General features: G+C 45.5%; 1 protein-coding gene across 1 annotated transcript in view; it reads left to right on the forward strand.

Moving 5' to 3' along the window:
* Positions 1 to 25,893, forward strand: part of LOC136587937 (lysosomal alpha-glucosidase-like) — a 44,785-nt gene extending 18,892 nt beyond the window's left edge. Inside the window, exons 8-20 of the mRNA XM_066586778.1 lie at positions 1,175 to 1,306; positions 1,389 to 1,499; positions 1,896 to 2,009; positions 5,257 to 5,341; positions 6,882 to 6,999; positions 7,072 to 7,205; positions 7,309 to 7,460; positions 16,469 to 16,617; positions 17,833 to 17,974; positions 19,960 to 20,058; positions 22,985 to 23,149; positions 23,233 to 23,385; positions 24,388 to 25,893. Of these exons, the coding sequence (XP_066442875.1) occupies positions 1,175 to 1,306; positions 1,389 to 1,499; positions 1,896 to 2,009; positions 5,257 to 5,341; positions 6,882 to 6,999; positions 7,072 to 7,205; positions 7,309 to 7,460; positions 16,469 to 16,617; positions 17,833 to 17,974; positions 19,960 to 20,058; positions 22,985 to 23,149; positions 23,233 to 23,385; positions 24,388 to 24,450 (1,617 nt within the window). The 3' untranslated portion in view covers positions 24,451 to 25,893. The remainder of the gene's footprint in view (positions 1 to 1,174; positions 1,307 to 1,388; positions 1,500 to 1,895; positions 2,010 to 5,256; positions 5,342 to 6,881; positions 7,000 to 7,071; positions 7,206 to 7,308; positions 7,461 to 16,468; positions 16,618 to 17,832; positions 17,975 to 19,959; positions 20,059 to 22,984; positions 23,150 to 23,232; positions 23,386 to 24,387) is intronic.
* Positions 25,894 to 26,952: the final 1,059 nt, after the last annotated feature.

A 26,952-nucleotide genomic window follows, 5' to 3' on the forward strand; every position in this document is an offset into this window, starting at 1 on the left:
CCTGCAGCCCCAGAACCTGCATAATCATAAGGCAGAAGAGCGGCTTTGTTGCCCTGTCCTCTGACACACACTAAAACTTAACAGCGGATTGCTGCGGCTCAGCGCTCCTGGCAAGTGACGAGCCACACCGGCACGGAGCCTGGCAAAGCACCTCTCTGGCACTGAAGTAAGGAGCTGATCGCAGTTGGCAAGAGACAAAGCATTTGCCAGCACTTGCTTCAGTGACTTTGAATTGTGGGCATGGCTGCTTATCACTTGCCAGGAGTGCAGAGTCATGGCAATCGGCTACTAAAGGGGTTTCTGGCTATTGATGGCCTATTCTCAGGATAAGTCATCAGTAGTTGATCGGCTGGGGTCCACCACTCAGGACTCCGGCCAATCATCTGTACAACGGAAGGGGAAGGAGACTGTCAGCGCCACAACACACAGGGTACAGAGCGGAAGCAGACAGATATGCCCCCTGTGTAGTGGCTGCTGCTGGTAATTGCTGCATCTGCCTTGTGAAGGCTTCCAGGACTGGCATCCATTTCTTCCTATTAAGCCGTGCCTGTGGTTTAATAGGATAACAGTAGAAGACCAATATACCAATGTTAAAGTATTGCAGTATATTGTAGAGATGACATTTTTTTTTTTTTAATTGCAAAACCTTAAAAGCTAGGAAAAATAATGTTTTAACATGAAAAATCTAAGCTAAAAAAGAAAGCATATTTGGTATCACAGTATCTGGAAAAGTTAATTCTATTAAACTGCATTATTAATCCCACATGATGAATGCTACCGGGTAAAAATATACACAACGCTAACAATACCAGAAATATGTGGTGTGTGTGTTTTTTTGTTTTTTTACAATTTTCTGATCCACAGAATAAAGAGAATATGACCTTGTTGCATTTCTACTGTGCCATGTATACTATTAACCCCTCCACCTCCGCATCACAAAGCGGCTCAACCACTTCACACCAGTTAGAAACTTTGAAAAGTTTTTTTTAATACATTGTTTCCATTGAAGAATATAGTTTGTCCTGCAAAACACAACCACTCATGTTGCTATGGCGATGGAAAAGTAACTGTTTTTAACTCCCTAATTTAAGAGGGGGGAAAAAAACAAGTGAAATGAGTACATTTTTTCCCCAACTTTGTAAAAATGGCCAAAGTTGTTATTCTTGATTTCCAGGATGTTCAGTGGAATGACATTGACTACATGGATGCATATCGAGACTTTACATATGACAAAAAGCACTTTGGGGATTATCCTGACATGGTCAAGGACTTCCACGCTCAAGGACATAAATATGTGATGATTGTGGTAAGTAGTATGATTGATATATATAGCAGGCTGTGACTATATGTATCTATTAGCATCTAATGGAGTGCAATTTTTTTTTTAGGATCCAGCCATCAGCAGTACAGGTGATAGCGGTAGTTATCCTCCGTATGATGACGGCCTAAAAAGAGGTGTTTTTATCAAAAATGCAACTGGCCAGCCTATTGTTGGCAAGGTATATTGTTTTCTGGTTTTCTACAGTTTGTTACTTTGTCTTATTTCGCTGTGTGTTGTAGAGAAAAAAACAGGTAATGCTAAATGGCTCATTATAAGCACACGTGTATTAGAGGAACACATTACTGTAAATGGAACTTGGATGCAGTCACTAATGTATACTCTGCTCTACTGACCTCTTCTGGCCAATCTGCAAACTGCAATGTCATAAGGGATGTACACGTAGACCTGACTAAATAGTGTTTCTATAAGATGGCTAAAACTCTCATCCGTTTATTTCCATACCGATGGGACTTGATCTCCTTTAGTAGCTTATCAAGTACATCCCTCTCCTGCTGTGTCCAATTACTTGGTTACATTTTTTCTAAATGATCAATAATTTTCTATAATTTAACAGGTTTGGCCAGGGCTTACAGTGTTTCCTGATTTTACAAACCCAGAAACATTTCATTGGTGGTATGATATGGTGAAGAACTTCCATGACCAGATTCCTTTTGATGGCATGTGGATAGTAAGTATTAAAACTAGATTTTTGACTTATCACATTGTTTTTTATTCTGGAAAAATGATGGCAGTAGTTTATACCGCAAATCTGTTAAAACAAGATTCACTTCATATCATTTAAACGTCACAGTGTATCTGACGTTGAAAAGCTCCAGATACCCCACCCCATTATAAATGTGGGAAATAAACCTAATTTGCAAACTTTCAGCTGTTTGCAAAGAAAACAATGAAGGCTGCATACAGATCTACGTTGGAGGTTCATTCTGAGCCTGTGGTTGAGATTCTGCAGACTGTCCAGGACTAAATGGCGCAGCCTGCAGCGTGGTTTCATCCGTAAAATGCCTGTTGAAATGAAAGAAGGACCCTATCTATAATAATCAATGGAGTCTTCTCAGCACCATTCGGCTCCTGCAAGTGCCGGTTCTGGTGTCATCGTTTATTGACTCCGAGGATGGTGGTGAAATTACTTGCAGGCCCCCGGGACAGATGTGAAATCTGGCCTTAACCCTTTCCAATCCAATTTCTATCCTGGTTTTCCTAGGGTACTTACTCTTTTTCTGCTGGTATACAACGGCGCTATCTGCTGGCTAAAGCCAGTACTGCATGAGGTGACACATTGGATAGACTCCAATAGCAGAGAGGCTGGCAATATACAGTAAGAGAACCCCGACGGACGTCTTCCAACATCGGAGCTGTACAGACTTAAATCATAATGTCTTCAGACGTCAGACAGTGGATTGGAAAGGGTTAAATGGCTCAACACACCTGATAAAACAAGTAGTTTCTCTATATTATAATAAATATAATCTTTGTTTGTATTTCACCAACTTATTCCGCAGCGCTATATTCAACACAACCACTTTTAATGACTACTGCAGTCTCCGAATTGTTCACCCGCCTTCATGACAAGCGTCTTTAGTATAGTACTTTAGTACTTTGCAGAGTTCCCTCTGGTTGTTACGACCTGCTACAAATGTGATAAATGCCCAGAGTGCAGCTGCTGACGGCTGTAGTGCCTTAAGGGGCTTTATCATGTCAGAGTCCGCTCGTACAGCCGGTTTAAACACAACACTGTTGGCTCGTTCAGTCATTCATTTTCGCTGTATTAGTGAATGAGAAGGACTTAACGATCAGTATGTAAACCAAACTATTTACATTGAACGATTATCGTAAAATTTCGCTTGTTTAAACAATTTTTTTGAACGATTATTGTTCCATGTAAAAGGGCCTTAACTCTGAACCAAAAGATTGCCCAAAGATCAGGGAGTGGCAGCCATTCCTTAACCCATTAAGGACCAGGCAGAGTAAATATACCGTGCCTGGTCCTGGGCTTAAAGCTCCGCTGATAGTAAAATTATGGCGGGGCTTTAAGCCTCCTGCTCTGCAATCAAGCAGAGGAAGGACTGACAGCTGATAACCCAGAGAAGAAGGCAAGAGGGGTTTTTAACCCTTTCTGCCTTTTTTCTTCCCCGAGTACACAGCACTTAATGAGCACTGTGCACTCCAAAAATGAGCAGGGGGGGGGGGGGTCATGTGAACGCCGGGGTTCCCTGCAACAGCAGAGCTGGAGGGTTACAATAGACCCTGGCCAGCTCTGCCAGTGACTACTGTCACTACAGGGGATGTTTTCTCCTCTTAACTGGGGCTCCTATGGATGCCCCAGCTACAGTGGGAAAGTGTCAAATAAAAAAAAACAAAAACATGTGCATGTCCCCCAGAGGTTTTATAGGACATCATGGGGGACGTAGATAGTAAAAGACATAATTACATACATAATTAAATAAAAATTACACAGTAAAACAATAAATACATAAGAAAATAACCCCAAACCGTCGCCATATGCGCCCTTTTTAAACCAAAACCATACATAGTATATATCAAAATGTCCGAAACAGATAGAGGAACCCATTCTTCTACTTTATTTTAGTCTAAATATACTAATTTAAAAAAATAATGAGAAATGTTTTTAAAAAAATCATGTTTTTTAGCCTTTTATCCCCAATAAAACAAAAAAATTGAAAAAAAAGTCAGTGAAAAAGATATTTTAAAAGAATCGTCCTATATGTCGCAGAAAAAAAAACGCAGCAAAGATAATTTTGATAGCTAAAGGAAAAAACCAGGGCAGTAAAACCAGGGTAAAATCCCTAAAAAGCGTCCGGTCCTTAAGGTGCAAAACAGCCTGGTCCTTAAGGAGTTAATGCTTAAAGCCTACCAAACATTCCCCAGTGCTCCTTTGCTCTTAATTGACTCCTGAAAAAGGAGCACTAGGCCTCATGCCCACGGCCGGGTTGGATTTAAACTGCGAAATCTCGCAGCGGAATGAAACCCGGCGCCCCCCAGAGACCCTATGCTCACCTCTCCGGATCCGCCGTGTCTCGGCCAACGAGCCGGCGCGCGCACAGTGCAGGGCATGCCGTGACGGCGCTGGGCTGTGATGCGGGACTGCTTCCATTGACTACATTGGAAGCCGTCTGTGTGATTTTCCGCACAGAATAGAACATGCTGCGATTCTCCTCCACGAGTGGAAAATCGCAGTTGATTTCCACTCGTGGGCAGCGGAGAATCTTTTACCCTAGCATGTCTATGGACGGATATTGCTGCAGAATTTGTGGCAGGTATCTGGCCCCGAAATCTGCAGCGAAAATCCGTCCGTGGGCATTCTACCTTAGAGTGTGTCAAAAGCTGGTGTTGTATGAAGTACAGCAAAAAAAAAAAAGAATGCCCTATTTTCCTGTACACATAAATAGCAATATGGAACTAATTATGGTAATTGCCTATTTCAATAAATGGGAGCATTCTTATGTTTTTTTGCACACACAAATACGCACAATTTACACGTTCAAAAAGTACAGTTAAACACACATTGTGTAAATATGTGCGTAGATGCACTTGAACCCGCGTCACACTGGTCTTAGAATGCCCTAAAGCGGTTTACGCTGAAGTCTACATCAGGCCTGTTGGCGTCTCGGGTCTCCCTTGAATCATAAGGGTTTAGTAATTCTGCCTGTTTTATATTTGTACTTTATGCACACAACATCTACGGGGATTTGATTTTTGGGTACTTTTCTATGAACACAATAGGTTGGGATTTCTGTTGTGGCACTCCATTCTCTTAATGTTTTAATGTGATCTACAATATCAATATTGCAATGCTGCACATTATTTTTGGTTTGACGCCTTTATTTAGAGCCAGGAAGGCTTACAGAGTAGTATAATGACATTTTATTACAGTTTCCTAAATTCTTCTGTCACAGGATATGAATGAGCCGTCTAACTTTGTCCCTGGTTCTATAGACAACTGCCCGGACAACAATCTGGAAAACCCCCCATATGTTCCAGGTAAGTTTGGATAATCGTGAACGATTTAGAATACATTGGATACTAAACTGGAAGATCAACATTTTCACGGTTCTTTAATCTTTACTGAAGTGGGCAGTTGAGCCTTGGTTGACCGCCTGCATAAAATCACGCTTACAGTCTATGTATGACTATGGTGGGTTTATGTGAATTGTCATATAATAACATGGGATGTAGGAAATAAAGAATACAAGAGGAGTGTTGGGTTCGTAAGAACAATCAGAGCTGGATTATAGGGAGGGCAGTAGGGGCAATTACTCAAGTGTTTCTTGGCTGATATGGACTCATACAATAGAAAAAAATCCCTCCCCTAGAAGAAGTTGTCAGAATCCAATTAAACTGTGTGATTGTGATACTGTGAGTAAGCGATTACAATATCAGAACAAAAAGATAATTTATTGCAGAGAACTGAACACTAGAGGGAGGCTCTAGTACCCTGTTGTACCGCCTCTAGCTTGGATACCACTACTAGAGGTGACCCACTGTTGGGTGGCCTAACCCCCCCCCCCAAACCATCACACCAGCAGTGGGGGCAGTGTGTCACTCCACAGCAAAAGTAGGATTAAAGTGATCACCCCTAGGTCTCCAGACACAAACATGGCCATCGCCCTTGCCTGGATTTGTTGTTAAAAGGGACTCCAGTTCCACTTTGTAGGAGTTCAGTTTATTTCTTCACCACACCGCCATCGGACAATGATCTCTACTTGTGGCCTGTCGAGGGCGTCTTGAGCCCAGTCACCGTGTGTGCCCTCACACATCCACTGGTCCCAACACCTCCTAACAGTTTGATCAGAACAGCCCAGGTAGTGGGCAGTTTGTTGATACAACCATCCAGCTTCCCACATTAAAATAACGCTCCCCTCTCAAATTCTGTCAACTGGGCAAAATCTTTTTAATTGCATCGTAGAGGCTTGTAGTGGTCAACCAGCTCTACACACAAGTAGCCTCTGAAAGCCTTTTTATAGGTCCTTAGGTGACAAGACCGTTCATCTAATAACACAACTCTAATCATTTGTGTATCTGCCTGAGATCTAACTATGTGCCAAGTTTTACAACAAAAGTGACAAATTCTTCTAGGGGCTTTATTCTTTGTCCAGACTGGAATCGGACTGGAAATGCTGGAAGGAAATAGAGGCTCGTGAGCCATAATTATAATCTAAGTAGCAAATACAGAAACATGGAGGGTGGAGCAAGACCCAGTGAGCGGTGAAATGATTCTGGAGTAAAAGTGTTTTGAGTGATGGAGGTGCTGCCAACCAGATAATGCTCCACCAAGGTGGGCTTGAGTTTAGGGAAGGAGAATAAGATGTAATACTGGTGGTGAAGGCGCAACACTCTAAGCTAGTTGAAAGCTGAAGGTCCAAGATGCGGTAGTGAAAGCACTTCTTATTTACTGAACAACATACAAAATGAGCAAGTAAACACGCGTTTTGGTGTCGATAATCTGGTTATTGGGAAGGAACCTTAGCGAACCTTGATGCCGATCTGTGAGCCATGTTGGTGGTTTGTTTTCTGTTTACAGGGGTAATAGGAGGTGCATTAAATCGTGCTACAATCTGCGCTTCAAGTCGGCAATATAACTCCTCCCATTATAACCTTCACAATCTCTATGGACTGTCTGAAGCAATAGCATCCCACTAGTAAGTGAGCAGAGAAGATTCTCGCCTACCTTACAATCTGTGCTATGACTGATACTTTTACACCTCTTCTAGTGCCCTGGTGAAGATCCGGGGAAAACGTCCCTTCATAATATCTAGATCGACATTTTCCAGCCATGGTCACTATGCTGGTCATTGGACAGGTGATGTGCTAAGTACCTGGGAGCAGCTCTACTACTCGGTACCCGGTAGGATTTAGACTTTAAAAACCATTTCATCATCCCTAGTAAAAAAATAAAAGTTCCAATCTCCCCTTCCTCTGTGTTGATATATTGTGTTACACTTTTGCAGCTATATTACTTTTCAACATGTATGGAGTCCCTCTGGTTGGCGCAGACATATGTGGTTTTGTTGGGGATACAACAGAAGAGTTATGTGTGCGATGGAGTCAACTTGGTGCTTTTTACCCATTCATGAGAAACCACAATGATCATAATTCTCGGGTAAGAGGATACTTGTGTTCATATCTGAACCTTATCGCTTAGTCTTATTTTTTTTTTATTATTTGTGTTAATTTTAAAGTTCGTGTAACTTAACACTAGTGATGAGAGAACTTTTGAAAAGTTTGGTTCGCCGAATTTGGGCAGAAAGTTCGGATCGGTCTGTATTAGTTCGATCCGAACTGGAAATTAGGTCACCTAGTTAGTATATAGGTACTTTTGAGCTGTTTCAAAGGAAAAAACTAATGAAGAATATCCTTCCTCGGACTTGGGTTCGCACCGAATTTTTAGCACCGTTTGACCTGAAACCGGCTATGCCCGTTTCAGTGTGCTTGTAAGATGGTGAAACAGTCCTCCTGCTGTAAATGTCCTGGTTTCTGTTGTAACTGTCATTTTGTTTTTTGACCACAAGAGGTCACTGTGCTCTGGACTGAGACAGAGAAAAAAGAAGTGCATCATGACCATAGAGAGGAGCAGAGGAAAGCGGTTAGGTGCGTGCGAGCGAGCTGAGATGAGCTGGTGAGGACTGCAGCTAGCGAGAGAGACACTGCGATCCACCGGGAAAAGGACCCCAACGAGGACCGGACCTACCGTGAGGGGAGCTGCATTAGAGACTGTTCCAGAGTTTGTCAGACTACCATCTTAACGGAGAAGATGGTCATTACAGACCGGGCTCAGAAGTAGCGGCGTCAGTGAGTTCATATGGTTCTTGGATGAAATCCTATTCCTGCGTTCCGGACAAAGTCTAAAGGTACCCACCAGACCCGGGTCAGCCAGAGAACTAAGGCCTCTGGTGTAACCGTGCACGCATCGCCAAACTGATTGAGACTAATAACAAGGCCTGTAGTTAGCTAGTTTAGTTAGGCATACTGATGGCCGCCGGCCGCACTGCTGGGGACTGAGCTGTCCGACATAGTCCTAACACACAGAGAACTCTATACTCGTAGAGCTGTCTAAGGTTATCTACAAGTCACACGTTACGCAACTGTACTTTGCCTTGACTTGTGAGCTATATATTGTTATATCTGTTGAGTGGTGTTGTGTAAGGGGAGAATACGGGTGTGTTGATAAGATTGTAAGCTCTTGTGCTGTGCCGCCGGTGCTTCCCTAGCATCCTCACTGATTGTTCCTACTTCCAGGGTGATAGAAGGTAATAGCGGCTGGTTAGAGACGGCCTGCGGCTAGGCAAAAGCTTGGAGGATATTGAAGGCGCACATTATAGAGCACAGCGCTGCATGGCACAAGAGTCTCAGCTTCCCCGCTGAGCGTATGTAACTTTCTGGGGGAGTTCGGGTTGGTTAAGGGTTCTGCCAAATTAATTAAAATCTCATTGCTACGGATTGGTTTTGAGTCGCGTCTTTTGTTCAGGACTTCGCTGTATTCTGGAAAGCCCACCCCCTACCGGCGGCTTACATTTGGCGTAGTTCGGCAGGATACAGCGATCGTCATGGATGGAGACGTGGCGGGGTGCCCCTGCGCAACAAGAATTCCTAGCCCCAGTACCTGTCACACCAGCCCAAGTAGGGTACTTATCGGCTGGAGCACTAATGCAGCACTTGCCAAAGTTTAACGGTAAAAATATGGGGTTGCAGGACTGGACCGAAAGGGTACAAAGTATAGTTAAATTGAGTAATTTGATACATGCGCTGCGTGCAGAGATAGCATTGGGGGCCCTGGAAGGCGACGCTAGACGGACCGTGATGGTACGGCCCGAGTCAGAAAGAGACACTTTGGAGAAAATATTCTCCCTGCTGGAGGGGGCACAGGGAGGGCGAACCAGGGTAGCGCAGTTGCGCAGCAGCTTCTTCAACCGGTCCCAGCGAGAGGGTGAAACGTTAATACAATACTCTAACGCCCTACAGGAAGTGTTGAATGAAGTGCAACGACGGGATTCAGGGGCCATGGGAGCTTTCAAGGAAGTGGACCGGCTACTACGAGACCAATTTATTCTAGGACTATCCAATAGATTTTTACAGGATAAACTGCAAGAGATGACCCGGGCAGATGCTGACCTGACATTTTATAATGTTTACCGGGCTGCTGTAGAGAGAGAAGAAGAGCCCATGGCTGTGAGTGTGAAGGCAGTGAGTAGCACCCAAGTGACAGGGGCCCGGGGAGGTCTTGAAGACTCCGAGTCCTTGAAGGATGTGGTCCAGGCCCTACGAGCAGAAATGAGAGAACTCCGCCTGGAAGTGTCCCAGATGAAGGCGGACTCATCCAGGGCCCCGGGATTGACCCCATCGTCCTGCCCACCTCCACAGAGAGTGTTCCGGGGGCGAGGATCCATTAATCCAGACCCATCCGGGGTGCGGGGATCAAGGGGACCTCTTTGCTGGAACTGCCGACGGTATGGCCATATCGCTCGAGAGTGCCACCAACAGACGGAACCTGAGCTGGCTTTAAACTTCCGACTGCCGCAGTAACAGGGCATCCTGCGGCAGTTCCCTCAGAGCTAAGCCCACTACGCAATGAACGCGATCTCTATGCTAGCAGTCCCATTATGGAAGCTGAGCTGGAGGGCCAAAAGGTACACTGCCTAGTGGATACCGGATCGGAATGCACCCTGATGCCGTTGGAGTTTTTCGAGAGACACTTCGGGCATATGATGGAACCGGAAGATGGAAGTGTTATCCGGTTGACAGCTGCCAATAATGGTGCAATGGATGTACAAGGGATCGTCTGGATGGGAGTCTGGCTGTTTGGGCAGGACATTGGCAAAAAGGGGATCGTGCTGGTAGATCATCCGTCCCGAAAGGGACTCGATGTAACGCTGGGCATGAACGTGCTGAGAGACCTCGATCATCACCTCTATGCCAAGGAAGGGCCTAAATACTGGCAGCGGACCACCACGCACCGGCCAACTCAAAAGGTCCTACAGCAGATGGTGAGGAGCTGCAGTTTACAGAAGAGCCTCATGTCAGGGTGTCCTATTGGGCATGTGAGAGTACCGCTGAGAGCTCCAGTGAAGATTCCACCACGCCAGGAGAAAATTTTGATGCTTCCAGTGGGAGCTGGGCGGCCACTGAATGGACTGGAGGTCCTGATCGAACCTGCTCCACGGGGAGAACTGCAGAACCGCCCGCTGGTAGCCCGAGCACTCGTCACCGTGAAAGATGGGTGCGTGCCTATACGCTGCCTCAATGTCTGGGACAGTGAGTCGATCGTTCCTGGGAATACCCTGCTGGCTGAAGTTCATGTGCCCGAGGGCGGTGTCATTCACCGGAGGAGCTTCACGCTACAGCCAGATGGGAGGTCAGCTTGGACCTTTGCTGTGAAGGTCCAGCAAGAACAGGCCCCAACAGCTGAGTGGAACGGTCGAGTGATCATGTCTCTGATGGGAGTGGATCCCCGCTCTCTGACCCCGGGGCAACAAAAGCTTCTGGAAGACACGCTATGGGAATACCAGGAAGCGTTCTCAAGGCATGATGAAGACTTCGGGTGTGCCACCGCTATCGAGCATGAAATCCCTACCCGCGACGCTGCGCCAGTTCGAGAACGGTACAGGCAAATCCCACCCAAGATGTATCAAAAGGTGAAAAATATGGTGGCCTGCATGCTGGAAAACCAGGTGATACAGGAAAGTAAAAGCCCGTGGGCTGCTCCTGTGGTCCTGGTGCGAAAGAAAGACGGAAGTCTTTGGTTCTGTGTAGATTATCGGAAATTGAATGCCCGAACCATCCGGGATGCTTATCCTCTTCCACGGATCGAAGAGTCACTATCCTCCTTGGGTCGAGCCAAGTACTTTTCCACGCTCGACCTGGCTAGTGGATATTGGCAAGTGCCAGTAGCTGAAAAAGACAAGGCAAAGACAGCCTTTATCTTGCCCATGGGACTATATGAGTTCAATAGGATGCCGTTCGGACTGACCAACGCTCCAGGGACGTTTCAGCGGTTGATGGAGCACTGTCTGGGTGACCTAAACTTTGAATCAGTATTGATATATCTGGATGACATTGTGGTGTTTGGGACTTCATTCGAAGATCATCTTAAAAAACTGCGGCAGGTCCTGGGACGACTACAAGATCATGGTCTGAAAATCAAGCCCAAAAAGTGTCAACTGCTTCAACAGCGCATAGAGTTCCTGGGACATGTGGTCACTCCAGAAGGGGTACAACCGGCCCCTAGCAAGGTGGAGGCCGTGCAAAAGTGGCCCCAGCCAAGAACCCTACGGGAAGTACAAGCGTTCCTAGGCCTGGCCGGTTATTACAGGAGATTTATACCCAAGTTCTCTCATCTGGCCGGTCCACTAAACGAGCTGCTGAGAGGCACAACTGGAGGGCCCAGGAATCGCCCCATTGAGTGGGGGCCACGACAGCAAGAAGCCTTCGAGGCATTGAAAAGAACTCTGACCAGCGCCCCAATCCTGGCCTATGCACAGTTTGATAGCCCGTTCTTGCTGTACACGGATGGAAGTTTACATGGTCTTGGAGCTGTGTTATCTCAAGTTCAAGACGGGCGTGAGAGGGTCATTGCCTATGGCAGTAGGTCGTTAAGGGAGTCGGAGCGCAACCCTGACAACTATAGCTCCTTTAGGTTGGAGCTTTTGGCGCTGGTCTGGGCCATGACTGAGAAGTTCGCAGAGTATCTGACGGGTGCAGAAGTGACTGTGATGACGGACAATAACCCGCTAGCGCACTTGGAGAACGCTAAGCTAGGCGCCCTTGAGCAGCGATGGATAGCCCGCCTTTCCAAGTATCAATACCGCATCCAGTTCCGGTCAGGGGGGGAGAACGGCAACGCCGATGCCCTCTCCCGAGTTCCGGTGGGGTCGCCGACCAAGAGGGGAGAAGAGGATTTAGAAGACACTGAAATTCCACACCTCGGCAGAGTACCACCATTCCAGAATCTGACACATTCAAGTGGGGTGGCTTCAGGGATGCCGATGGTGTTGGGGAAGACGTTGGGAGATTGGGAGCGAGTCCAAAGTAGCTGCTCGGAACTATGGAAAGTGAGAGAGTGGGTCCGAACTAAGGTTTGGCCTCGCCCGGACGAGCGGGCCAGTCTGACGCAGGAAGGTCAGAAGTTGCTGAGACAATGGGATAAGCTGAGTATTAACCAGGGGCTCCTGTGCCGGACCATATACGTACAGTCAGAGCTGCAGCACCGGCAACAGGTTGTCATCCCTATGTCACTGGGACCAGCTGCCGCTCAAGAAGCCCATGAGAGGGGGGCTCATTTCGGGAGCACGAAGACGTACCAATGGCTCCAGCGCTTCGTATATTGCCCGGATTTGGGAGAAATGGTGACCGAGGCATGTCTGAAATGTCGGTCCTGCGGGCTGAGTAAAAGCCCCGAGCAACGGGCCCCTGTGCAAACTATCCGGACTTCCGCCCCCCTGGAAATCTTATTGATTGATTATGTACAGATTGGGTACTCTACCTCAGGACACCCCTACTGTTTGGTCATGACGGACCACTTCACAAAATATGCAGTGGCCGTGCCCACCAGAGATCAGACGGCTGAATCGGCTGCTGAGGCAGTCTGTAAACACTTTATGCAAGTGTTTGGGTGTCCGCGGAGAATTCATTCAGATCAGGGGGCATGTTTCCAGGGTGCTTTGATGAGGGAGCTGTATCAGCTCTATGGTATCGAACGTTTCCGCACGACTCCGTACCATCCACAAGGGAATGGGGCGTGTGAGTGGTTCAACCGCACCTTGATACAGATGCTGCGGACTCTAGAGGAAAGTCAAAAAGCCCAGTGGCCAGAGTACTTACCTGAGCTGATGTGGGCCTACAACAATAGGGTTCACAATACCACTGGTTACTCTCCACACATGCTTATGTTTGGGAGAGCAGGCCAGGAGATCGAGGATCTTCACATGCCGGATCCGAGGCAGCCTCCGCCGAGGAGCACCACCGCCTGGGTGCAAGACCATCGCCGCCGACTGAGAGCAATACATAAGGTTGTGGGTGAGCGCCTGAGACAAGTGGTGCACCCCAACCCGGGGCCAGTGCAGATGGACGAGTATGCTCCAGGTGATCGTGTGATGGTCAGAGCCAAGAGGCCAACCGGAAAATTGGATGGGCGGTGGGAGGCGGTTCCATACATAGTGAAGCAGAAGGTAGATCCTGATATCCCCGTGTATGAGGTTGAGCCCGAGGGGACTGGGGGACCCTCAAGGAACCTCCACCGTAACATGTTGAGACACTGTCACTTTCAGCAACCTGCGGCTGATAAGGAGATGCTTATCCCTACCCCTAGTATTGGGGAACCCCTGGTAGATGATGAATGGTGGGTAGTTCCTGTCCCGGCCATGTCGGAGTCCCCGGTCGTGACAAGCTCGCCACCCAGGGAGAGAGATGCCCAGCCAGCAGAACCACATCCACCGAGTGTGCCAACTGTCCCTGGTCCTATGACTCTGCGCAGGACGGCCAGGTCCACCGCTGGTGTACCCCCACAGCGCTACGCGCAGGATGAGTTTGAGTGGGGGAGGTTGCCGGGGATGGCAACATCTAGTGGGGTGGCATGCAAGATGGTGAAACAGTCCTCCTGCTGTAAATGTCCTGGTTTCTGTTGTAACTGTCATTTTGTTTTTTGACCACAAGAGGTCACTGTGCTCTGGACTGAGACAGAGAAAAAAGAAGTGCATCATGACCATAGAGAGGAGCAGAGGAAAGCGGTTAGGTGCGTGCGAGCGAGCTGAGATGAGCTGGTGAGGACTGCAGCTAGCGAGAGAGACACTGCGATCCACCGGGAAAAGGACCCCAACGAGGACCGGACCTACCGTGAGGGGAGCTGCATTAGAGACTGTTCCAGAGTTTGTCAGACTACCATCTTAACGGAGAAGATGGTCATTGCAGACCGGGCTCAGAAGTAGCGGCGTCAGTGAGTTCATATGGTTCTTGGATGAAATCCTATTCCTGCGTTCCGGACAAAGTCTAAAGGTACCCACCAGACCCGGGTCAGCCAGAGAACTAAGGCCTTATATCTGTTGAGTGGTGTTGTGTAAGGGGAGAATACGGGTGTGTTGATAAGATTGTAAGCTCTTGTGCTGTGCCGCCGGTGCTTCCCTAGCATCCTCACTGATTGTTCCTACTTCCAGGGTGATAGAAGGTAATAGCGGCTGGTTAGAGACGGCCTGCGGCTGGGCAAAAGCTTGGAGGATATTGAAGGCGCACATTATAGAGCACAGCGCTGCATGGCACAAGAGTCTCAGCTTCCCCGCTGAGCGTATGTAACTTTCTGGGGGAGTTCGGGTTGGTTAAGGGTTCTGCCAAATTAATTAAAATCTCATTGCTACGGATTGGTTTTGAGTCGCGTCTTTTGTTCAGGACTTCGCTGTATTCTGGAAAGCCCACCCCCTACCGGCGGCTTACATGCTTAACACATTAATGTTCTAAAAAGCTGATGCAGGCTAATTCACAAAAGCTGATTTTTCAATCAGTGTACTAACTATATACTTTAAGGAACCCCTTGTAAAGAGAAGCAGAAAAGAGGAGTTTAGGCCTGTTTCAAAATGGTTTTATTATGTGTTAACCCCTTAAGGGCCAGGCTGTTTTGTGCCTAAACAGATAGACACTTTTTAGGGACTTCACCCATGTGGTGGTTTAACTGCTCAAATTTTTTTTCCTTTTAGCTACCAAAATAATTTTTGCTACCTTTTTTTACCTGTGATATATAGGGCTATTTTTTTAAATATCTTATTCACTGACTTTTTTTTCCTTTTTTTTTTTTTTTAGTTTTATTGGGGGTAAAAAGCTAAAAAAAAAAGAGGATTTTTTAAAACATTTATAGTTATTCTTTTAAGTTAAATTACTGTATTTACGCTAAGATAAAGTATGAATGGGTTCCTCCTTTTGTTTGGGACGTTTTGATATATAATATGTGTGGTTTTGGATTACAGGGCGTATACGGCAACCATTCTGGTTGGCGTCGGCTTTAGGTTATTTTCTTCTTTATGAATATATTTTTATTTTATTCTGTAATTTTTGTTTTACTTGTTTATGTAACTATTTTTTTTACTGTCTATGTCCCCCATGACGTCACATAAGACATCTTGGAGACACTTATGTGCTTTCTTTTTAATTTGACACTTTTCCATTGTAGCTGGGGCATCCATAGGAGCCCCAGTTACAGGGAAAAACATCCCTCTCTAGTGACAATAGTCACTGGCAGAGCTAATCAGGGTCTTCTAGGACCCTGCAATTCTGCTGCACCAGGGTATCCTGCCGGTCACGTGATTGCCAGCTCACGTAGTGGAAGTTATACTTCCACTTTCACTTTTTAGTACATAGTGCTCATTGAGCGCTGTGTACTCGGGAAAGGAGAAGGCAGGAGTGGGTTTTAACCCCTTCTGCCTTCTCCTTCGGGTTCTTAGCTGTGACTAACAGCTGACAACCCGACCTGCTTCTAATTGATTGCAGAAGCAGGGACTTTAATCCCCGCCGTATTTTTACTATCGACTGGGATTAAAGCTCAGGACCAAGCTCCGTAAATTTACAGTGCTTGGTCCTTAACCCTTTCTAATCCACTGTCTGACGTCTGAAGACATTCTGATTTAAGACTGTACAGCTCCGATGTTGGAAGACGCCCGTCAGAGTTCTCTTACTGTATATTGCCAGCTCCTCTGCTGTCGGAGACTGTCACCTCATGCAGTACTGGCTTTACCCTGCAGATAGCGCCATTCTATAACGGCAGAAAAAGAGTATGTCCCCCTAGGAAAAACAGAATACAAATTGGATTGGAAAGGGTTAATGGGTTAAATACTTACCTCGGTTAATACCGGTACCAAGTTCTAAGCCGGACAACAGTCAAGGAAGAGCGACCAAAGCAACGCAAAAACGTAAATCTTTGCGTGTCCAGGTCTAGAAACTTCCTGACGATGTGACATCTGCAGCAACATGAATATGTTTTTGTTACATGTAACGTTTGTAGACTGTTGTGTAGTATATGTGGTCCAACCCCGGTGGTAGAAAGGATGACGGGCACAAGAAGCGCTCATCCATTCTCCACATGGAGGTTGTGTTGTATATTGTAGTCATTTTATTGCACTGTGTTCTCTCTTTCAGCCACAAGAGCCATATGTGTTTTCCAAAGAATCTCAAGCCTCCATAAGAAATGCTTTGCACATAAGATATTCCTTGCTTCCATATCTGTATACATTGTTTCATAAGGCTCACACTTCTGGAGAGACTGTCGCTCGGGCAATGTTTCTTGAGTAGGTATTTTTGAGTACTTTGCTTACTCTTGTTTAAAACCCATGCAAACGGCTTTAAATACTATCTATAAGGTTCTTAACTAGGCAGTTTTATATATTCCTCACACTCAGCCATGTTAGCCACTAGATACTGGAGGGCCAGTGCCTTGGTCATCCATTTACAGAGGGTTGGTCGCTTGAGGGGGAAGGGGGAGGGTGTCCCAACTTCTGGTCAGAGGATCCTTGTCCCCCTCTGGACTGCACCAACCAGGCTTTAAACTGTTTGAGTAGTATGGAGACTGGTAAATTTTTCTCCTCCCACCACCACCCCCTGCTATTAAGATAGAGTTGGCTCTGCTTTATTCATTGGAGCAGCAGTCTTATCGCATCGCTGCGAGCGAAGACCTGCATATGTAAATAGACCCACTGGACACATGCAAGAAACTGACTTGTGTGGATGGACCCTAAAAAGGGTACTTTAATCAGCCTATACAAAGTCAGTTACCCAGTGATGTTGAAAGTTATACCATGACTGTGGTTTTGGAGCATTATTAACATTTAAAGAGGTGGTCGAGCACATTTACTTTTGATGACCTGTTATCAATAGTTGATCAGCAGGGCTCTGCTACTTGGAATCCCTGCCAATCCTCTGATCGTGAGGCATACTGTCAGTGCTGGAAGCAGTAGCGCTGTCTGTATTACAGTGGCCTAGGTTGGCACTGCAGGCACAGCTCCTGGGTCACTACAATGTTGAGTGCAGATTGTGCTGGAAGCAGATAGTCCTGACAGAGGGCCAGGATGCTGTTGGGGATCCTGAGCGATAGACCCCGCCCGATTAACTATTGATGACCTGTTGTGAGGATAGCTCATTGAAAGTAAAAGTTCCAACAATCCCTTTAAGCTTCCATTTTTTAAAAAGTCTATTTTCTATTTTTGGATTTGTACACACCAGTAAATTTTAAAATTAAAAAAAGGAGGTAATGGTCAGTCAATCGCTTCTGAGAATACACGATTGCCACATTCTGTCTTTGTCCAGGCTAAAGACTTTATTTAGTCCTCAAATTCCACTTTTTTCTTCTTCTACCTCTGGCAATTGAACTTGTGTACAGGGATGTCAACTCTAGTTCTATAGAAAGGCTTGTGTGACATAATCTCTATATATTAATCATTAACTGTATATTGTATCATTTGCAGACACACAGTTATCAGAACCTGATCATTTTTCTTGCCCCCAAGGTTCCCTACTGACCAAAACACTTGGACAATTGACCGTCAGTTCCTTTGGGGGGATGCACTGCTGATTACCCCTGTACTTGAGCAGGGGAAGACTGAAGTAAATGGATACTTCCCTGCAGGGTCATGGTATGCTCTTCAAACTGTGAGTACTTCCTATATAAAACATTTTTTTCCATTCGCTGTACATTGGTAAAGTTGTGAAGCAAAATATGTTCAGAAACATAAAATCGGCCCATTACAGTGCATTAAAATTACCCCTTGAAGCTAAGACTAGCCACATGAGACAAAAACATTAACATTGCCTCTGTTAAACTGTTATGGGACTCAAAGGTGAGGGAGCGGGGGGTCCAGGAAGCTGTTTGATACTGACTGGGTGCCAGAGGCGTAACTGGAAGCTCCTGGGCCCCAATGCAAAATCTGTAACAGGGCCCCCAACTATAATGCTTTATTCATAGTACTGGGCTCCTTATATGGAGAAGAGAGGCCCTATGGGCCCCCTAAGGCTCCTGGGCCCGGGTGCAACCACATCCCCTGCATCCTCTATAGTTACGCCCCTGCTGGGTGCTCTATTCCAGCACTGTGTCCCCATTAAGTGGTACTCGGATAAGCACTACTCGTCCGAGTAATTGGCTTTATCAGAGTATCGCTGAGCTCGTCCTGAAAGATTCGGGGCGCTCCGCTGCTGACAGGTGAGTCGCAGCGGGGAGCGGGGCACAGCGGGCGGGAGAGAAGGAGAGAAAGATCTTACCTCCGTTCCTCCCGGCTCTCCCCTGCAGCTTTCAGGACGAGCGGGGAGGTACTCGGATAAAGCACATTACTCGGACGAGTAGTGCTTATCCGAGTACGTTCGCTCATCTCTAGTAATGACCGGTTCCCTTTAAATTTGTATTAAAAATTTGGTAACTTTTTAGCATTAGTTGATCAGTGGGAAATGTGAAAACACGGAACTGGAATATTTTTGTTAATAATGGAAAAGCCTGTTGTAGAGCCTTTAGAAAGGAGTTATTAGGAAATAATTTGCTTGGTTTACTAGCAAAAAGTGTATTGGTTGAACCAAATACCTGCTTCCATTGCCATATAATATTAAGTGTGATCTCATTGGTAGTTTGGGTGTATAGTATAGAACAGTGTTAAAACCTATATTCTTCTCTGGACATACTGACTATACATACATTGCAGTTAGCCCAGAGAGGATCTATATTGGCAGATCAACCTTACTTTATATGTAGAAAACACCGTAGCTCAGATAGCGCCAGGGATTAGAGGCGGGTTATTCATCTTAGCATTTTCGAATCCTTTGCAGGAAAGGAGAATTGCAACGAAAATTTGGGGGGTTCTCACAGTTAGAACGAGCCCCAAGAGAAAGAAAACAGAGTTTTGTAATAAAAACGTTTGCGCTCGTGAAAAATGAAAGAAAGTAGCCCAAATTCGTTGTCAAATCCGATAAGAAGGAAATCAAGACGGCACTTAGGAGGAGGGGGGTGTATGAAACAAGAAGCCCCCTCCTTGAAGTGTCGACTCCTCAAGGAAAACTCCCGGTCGCGGATAAAACTGCCACAGGAGGGTTAGGTCTTCGTTTTTATTATAAGATAATGTTGGCAACGCGTTTCGGTGTGAAGAACCACCTTTCTAAAGCCAATACAATACAATTGAGAAAGGTGTTTCTTCACACCGAAACGCGTTGCCAACATTATCTTATAATAAAAACGAAGACCTAACCCTCCTGTGGCAGTTTTATCCGCGAGCGGGAGTTTTCCTTGAGGAGTCGACACTTCAAGGAGGGGGCTTCTTATTGCATATACCCCCCTCCTCCTGAGTAAGTGCCGTCTTGATTTCCTTCTTATCGGATTTGACAATGAATTTGGGCTATTTTCTTTCATTTTTCACGAGCGCAAACGTTTTTATTACAAAACTCTTTGTTTACTTTATATGTAGGTGTGTTGTCCTATGCCATTCAGAATGCCCGGTCCTTTCCTTCAGTGCCAAACATGAACACTGCCGTCTAGTATCTCTGCATTGAGGTGTTACTCTTCCAGTCCACCTGTACAATTGTATATGTTAACAATATGTAATTCTTTATCTACAATATAAGTGGTAGAAAAGAAATAGGTTTCTTTTGTTTCTTAGGGTGTACAAAGTCAAAGTAAGGGCCAATGGATCAAGCTTCCAGCACCGATGAATATGATTAATGTTCATGTTAGAGGTGGCTATATTTTGCCTGCACAGGTAAGACCAGCTACAATATCAATGATCTATCTGATTTATGGTGTAGTGCTCGGTGCCAGTGAGGACAGAAGTAATAGTAGACTCATGAGAATACTAGCCTGCACCACGCTGCCACCTTTGGGATATATCTGTATTGGAAGTTGCAGAGCTGGCATTGCCTCTACATCTACTGCTTAGAGAATGCTGCACACTGACTTCTTGGTGAAAAGATGGCAATAGAAATCAAACATATACCATATATACTCGAGTATAAGCCTAGTTTTTCAGCAAATTTTTTTGTGCTAAAAAAGCCCCTCTCGGCTTTATACTCGAGTCAAGGAAGGGTTAAAAAAAAACAAACAAAAACAACTTTACACTCCCCTCCCAGCTGGCGTCTGTGTTCCCCGCGGTAGTGTGGCAAGCAGCTTGAATTCCTGTGTTCCCGGCGGCGATGCGGCAAGCTGCTTGAATTCTACCTGCTGTCATTCCCCAGCGTCCTCTCTGCTTGGCTCTGTCATCCCCTGCTGTCAACGCTGTGATTTGATCGAGCGCCAGCCAATCACAGCTGGCGCTCAATCATTCACAGCCAATGAATGAATGACATTCACTGATTGGCTGTGAATGATCGAGGCCCGGCTGTGACTGGCTGGTGCTCGATCCAATCACAGTGCTTACTTACACAGCGCTGATGGCGGGGGATTTGAAAGTCAAGCAGGGAGATGACAGCAGGGAGTGGCAAGCTGCTTTAGAATTCTCCCCGCTGTCATCTCCCTGCTCAGCTTTCAAGTCCCCCGCCATCAGTGCTGTGTAAGTAAGCAGTGCTGTGATTTGATCGAGTTCTGGCTGTGATTGACCGATGCTCAAGCCAATCACAGCGCTTACTTACACAGCGCTTACTTACACAGCGCTGACAGATGATAGAGACGAGCAGAGAGAACGGCGGGGATGACAGCGGGGAGAATTCAAGCAGCTTGTCACATAGACACAGCTCGGCTTATACTCTAGTCAATAAGTTTTCTCAGTTTTTTGTGGTAAAACTTGTTGACTCGGCTTATACTCGGGTTGGCTAATACTAGAGTATATACGGTATATATTTTTTTGGAGTTGTGCTACATTAAACTGTAAATTTGGTATCTGTAAATGTGGTAATCGTACTGACCCACAGAATAAAGAGAACATGTCCTTTTACTGCACCGTGAATGCATCTAAGCCCCCCAACCCACTTTCCCCCTGAAAAAGAAAAAAAAAGTGTCGTGATTGTATTTTTTTAATTTTTTTTTTTGCATTTCTCCCCACTTAGAATTTTTTTTTATGCTTTCCGGTAAATTCTATTGCACAAGAAAACGTATCCTTGAAAAATACCATTTGTCCTGCAAAAAAAAAACAAGCACTCATGTAGCTATGGGCTTATTCAGACTGGTGTACATTGGTCGGGTTTTCATGCCCAGCCTATATAAGCTGCGGGCCCGGCTAGTACCCTGAGCTCCCGCCCCCTCTCCACCCCTTGCCACTGCTTGCAATGGAGGGGCAGGACAGGGCAGAGCCAAGTTCAGGTGTCTGGAAATCTAATCATTTGTAAACCCTAATGGGTTTATATATCCCTTAAACACAGTATGTTAGGCTGAATGAAGATAATGTCCATCTAGTTCAGCCTGTTTCAACCTCCTTGTTGATCCAGAGGAAGGCAAAAACCCCAAGAGGCAGAAGCCAATTAGCTCTTTTGGGGGAAAATTCCTTCCCGACTTCATGATGGCAATCAGACTAATCCCTGGATGGAAATATGGACAATCAAAGGACTCTGCAGCGGTGTGCTTAGATAGTACAGGAGAGACTATTGGAATACGTTTCTTAGGGGGAGGGGTATTTGGGGTTTTCTGTGTTTTGTACTGTATGCATGTTGAAGGTGTCTTTGGACGCCAGAAAAAGAATCTTTTTCAATAAAAAAGAATTGAATTAAAAAAAGAATAATCCCTCGATCAACCTTTGATAGTTCCTACCTGACTGTCAGACCTGGAGCTCCAAACCTGCTGATCACCTGATGTCTATATCATGTAGTATCCTTCCGCTCTAGAAAGACATCTAGTCCCCTCTTAAACTCCTCTATGGATTTTGCCATCACTTATCCTCAGGCAGAGAGTTCCACAGTCTAACTGCTCTTACAGTAAAGAACCCCCTTCTGTGTTGGTGATGAAACCTGCTTTCTTCTAGACGTAGCAGATGTCCTCTTGTTATAGTCACAGTCCTGGGTATAAACAGATCATGGGAGATATCCTTGTATTGTCCCCTCATATTTATATATAGTTATTTGATCACCCCTTAGCCGTCTTTTTTCCAGGGTGAATAATCCCAATTTGGATAGCCTCTCTGGGTATTCCAGTTCTCTCAGTCCATTTATTAGTTTAGTTGCCCTTCTTTGAACCCCCTCAAGCACTGCAACATCCTTCTTGAGCACCGGTGGTATCAGGAAAGTATCGAGAAGTCAGGATTTAACCCTTTCCAATCCAATTTGTTTCCTGGTTTTCCTAGGGGGCTTACTTTTTTCTGCCGTTATACAACGGCGCTATCTGCTGGCTAAAGCCAGTACTGCACGAGGTGACACATTGGATAGACTCCAATAGCAGAGAGGCTGGCAATATACAGTAAGAGAACCCCGACGGGCGTCTTCCAACATCGGAGCTGTAGAGCCTTAAATCATAATGTCTTCAGACGTCAGACAGTGGATTGGAAAGGGTTAAACTTTAATACATTTCTTTTTTTTGTCCTAAAGTGAGTTCATAAATTAAAAAACAAACAAACTAGGAGCTTCACTGGTATCTAAGCAGCAAAAACACTAATTGTGACTAAATGGGACTTCCATAAACATGACCTATACACTGAGTGTGAAATTGTAGGCTTAATAGTTGAATTCATGGAAATGATGTTTGTCATACATGTCCTTTCAATGCAGATACCTGGTATGACTACAGAGGAGACGCGCAGGAATAGTCTGTACCTAGTGGTGGCGCTCACACCAGAGGGCTTTGCACGAGGAGATCTGTTCTGGGACGATGGGGATAGTTTATGGACTTTTGAAAGGATGGATTATACTCAAGTGGTCTTTATTGCTGCAAATGTAAGACTTGCGCAATAGTCCTGAAACTTACATGAACTTTTATGTTCTGATACCCATGAGCTCACACTGGTTCTTTGTCCTAGAATGCGCTTGTTAGTGAGGTGATACATATGAACAGTGAAACAGGCTGCCTTACGCTGGCATCAGTGGAAGTATATGGCATAACCAACCCTCCCAAGAAAGTACTGGTAAATCAAGTGCCCACCTCAAATTTTGCATTCAGAAGCGATACCAAGGTATGGAACTCTATCAGTGCTGTTTGTTTTTAAACATAATTGATATTTATTGAATATATTGCCCTGTTTTTTTGTTTTTCTTGATCTTTCAATTAGAGTAACATTTCTGTATCTAATAGACTAAGTCCTCATGTCCACAGGGAAAATCAGGCCCGCCGCGGATTCTCCATGCAGAATCCCACAGCTGGTCCCTTCTTTCCCGAGGACATGAGGCTGAAAATAAGATTAAACTCACCTGTCCGGACGCTGCGGATCTTCCCTCCGTCGCGGCCGGATCTTCTTTCTTCGGCCCGGCAGATGTGCGCCGGACACATCCACCGGGCCGAAGAAAGAAGATCCGGCCGCAACGGAGGGAAGATCCGCAGCGTCCGGACAGGTAAGTTTTAATTCAGGTATGGGTGTTCCGCGGATCCGGACGGCTTCCATAGGCTTCAATGGAAGCCTGCGGGAGCCCCGCACTAAAATGGAGCATGTCGCGTTTTTTTCCCGCACGCGGATCCGCGCCTGAAGGGAAAAATGACATCTGCAGGTATTTAACTACCTGCGGGTGTCCAATGCATCCCTATGGGGCGCGCGGATCCGCATGCGGGAAAAACACTGCGGATTTTAAATATTAATTATCCCGTGGACATAAGGCCTAAATAGACTTTCAAAAGCCGCCTCCCATAGAACTTCACAGAATTTCTTCCTGTATATCTAATAATTGCAAGGCTCCATTCACAGCACCTTTGCAGGTCCATATTGCCATATGCACAGTAAAGGCTCCCAGGACAAATGTCAAATGCATCTACTGGCCCCATTTACCTGATGGAGGCCAAGGGTATTCTTTTGGCCTCCATCAGACTAGCATCTGTATGCTCATACATATATATACAGGTTTATTCCATGGTTTGCCTGTACAGTGCCCTACGCGGAGGTATTTGCTGGGATATCCTCTGAATATATACCTCTGCCTGAAATGAACAAATATAAAGCACTAATGATTATTTATATTTTTTCTAGGTTTTGACAATCTCAAAGCTTGGCCTACAGATAGGACTTCAGTTTGTAATTACCTGGTCTTGATGCTGCTGCCCAACTTCAGGAATTCTGAAGACTTCAGAAGCCGCTATTAAATTGATGGTGTTTTTAGGATATTGACTTCTATACTGTCAGGAGGGCAGTATGGGACGTCTGCAATGTTCTTGCTTTGTATACTTGAAAATCACAGTTTGAACAATTACAAATGGTCACTGATCTTGATCTGCTGTCACAACAATCATACTGTGGGAATAATGCTGCTGTCATGAAAGGGAAAAGAATCGAAACAAGAATGTTGTGTGGCCGGGGTTTTAAAGGGGTAATCTTATATTGTGCATGTATGACATATACGCAGGATATGCCTGATAGATGGGGGCCCACCTTAGACCCTCCCCTTAGGAGATTGAGAATTCTGGGACATGCGTTTATAGCGAGCATACTCGCTAAGGGCAATTGCTCAAGCGAGCATTGCCCTTAGTGAGTACCTGCCGGCGCGGGGGACAGGTGAACTGCGGGGGGGAGGCAGAGGGAGAGAGAGAGATCTCCCCTCTGTTCCTCCCCGCTCTCCCCCGCCGCTCCCCGCCAGCAGCCGAACCTTTTCTCTCGAGCGGGCAGGTACTCGCTAAGGGCAATGCTTGCTCGAGAAACCGCCCTTAGCGAGTATGCTCACTCATCACTATTTATAGCACATCCTGTAGCTATGTCATAAATGCCTAAAATGAGTATGTAACGAAGTCTATTGCACTGGAGCTTGCATCAGAAGTTTTATTTTAAATGTATTTTTTGTCTTTCTAGATTTTAGCTGGTTTTTTCCATTGGTAAATTGGTTTAAAAAAAAACCCCACATGCCTGTCTCACTCTGGAAGTCTCCCCAATATATTGCAGTCACTTCCATGCAGTGCAGCCTCCTGTCCGATGCTTATCAAGCAACATCTTTCACACCTACCCCATGACGCATCAGCACAGCCTATACCATTCTCTGCAACACTACTTGTAAAGATGTATAAGGTTTTCTTTGTTTTGTTATTAGCATTACATGTATACCCTTAGTTGTGATGTATGCGTTCCTTTACTTATACAACACTTTTGTGTGAATGGGTGTGAATGCTTCTTTGCTTTTTTTCATTAGGCTGGCCACCTAATGCTTGATCCATCCCTTTCTCTTCCTGGGAACCATGTACTGCAGCTAAGGGAAATGTTTTGCGTAAAATGCATTGTTTTGTCTGCACTTACCTGCACTGGTGGAGCTGCAGCGGGGTGCCTGCTCTGAGGATGTAGAGGCAGACCAGCAGCAAATGAATGACTTTATAGGACTCCTGAAAAGGATTGTGGGAGGGTTCACCGCTAAAGGCTCACCTGAGCAATTAGTGTGGAGTTCAGTTCTTTCGTTAGTTGAGCCAGGATTGTGTAAGAAACATGTCTATGGACTTTTTGTTTGCCATGTAAAGATGGACTGCTCTAAATAAATGCCTATATGCGTTGGAAGAACCGGGTCTATGGCTCCTTGAATTACCCATCCTCACACTACTATTACCTTCTATAGTCCTCTAAATGAGCTACAGACCACAGGTATACAGTCAGGAGGATGAGCTGTGATCTCCTCCATTAGAACTGTGATAGGATCTTTATGTACGTGAAAGGATTGCAAGTGTTTCTTATAGACTTCAATGGGAAAATTTGCATCGCAACCGTATGACACATGAGTGCCATGCAATTTTATCCAAGGACCCATAGGAAACAGGCAATTCCTCTCGTGGAAAAACCTAAAATTAAAAATGTGCAAGTAGTTGTCAAGGTGAGATCTCCACCATTTTTAGTACTAACTATCCAGTGTGTATTCTGTAATGTAGTGTTTTCCCAACTGCAGTCCTCAGGGACCCCCACAGGTCATGTTTTTAGAATAGCCCATAGGAAGAACACCTGTGGCAATGTCTGAGGACCGACCATAATTACATCACCTGTGCAACACTGAGGAAATCCTGAAAACATGACCTGTTGGGGGTCCCTGAGGACTGGAGTTGGAGAACACCGCAGTAATGTCTTAATTGTATAACCTGTAATAAGAACTAGTATTAGATGTCTAGTATTATCCGGTTGCTCTCATCGGACTGTGGAAAGGTACAGAAGACTGTAAATAATCCAGTCCATGATGAGCGTGATATGTGGAGGATAGACCGTAAAAGCACAAGATCTGCAGAACTCAATGCTCCTTTTTCTTCTGACATGCCCCTCTTTCAGCCTTCCTGAATGGCCTCTCTTGTTTCTACAGACCACTTTTGCTTGCTGAAATGTCATAAATAAAATAAATTTTTAATACTTTTTTTTTCTTCGTTAACTATTTTTCACCAAACTTTTGATTCTTTCCCCTTGGCAAATATTGAGGGGCGAGTTCAGACATGGATGTCCAAGATAAACCACAGTCAGTGATTTCATGTGACTGGCTGCAGCCAATGGTTGTCAAGCTGTAAATAATAGCAAAAGAAAGAGCTGTTGGAAAATCTCACTTGCGGGGTGTACAGAGAACTCATGGGGTCCCACAGCAAAACT

Source organism: Eleutherodactylus coqui, chromosome 13 (assembly GCF_035609145.1).
Source record: "Eleutherodactylus coqui strain aEleCoq1 chromosome 13, aEleCoq1.hap1, whole genome shotgun sequence".
In the NCBI taxonomy this organism is placed as follows: Eukaryota; Metazoa; Chordata; class Amphibia; order Anura; family Eleutherodactylidae; genus Eleutherodactylus; species Eleutherodactylus coqui.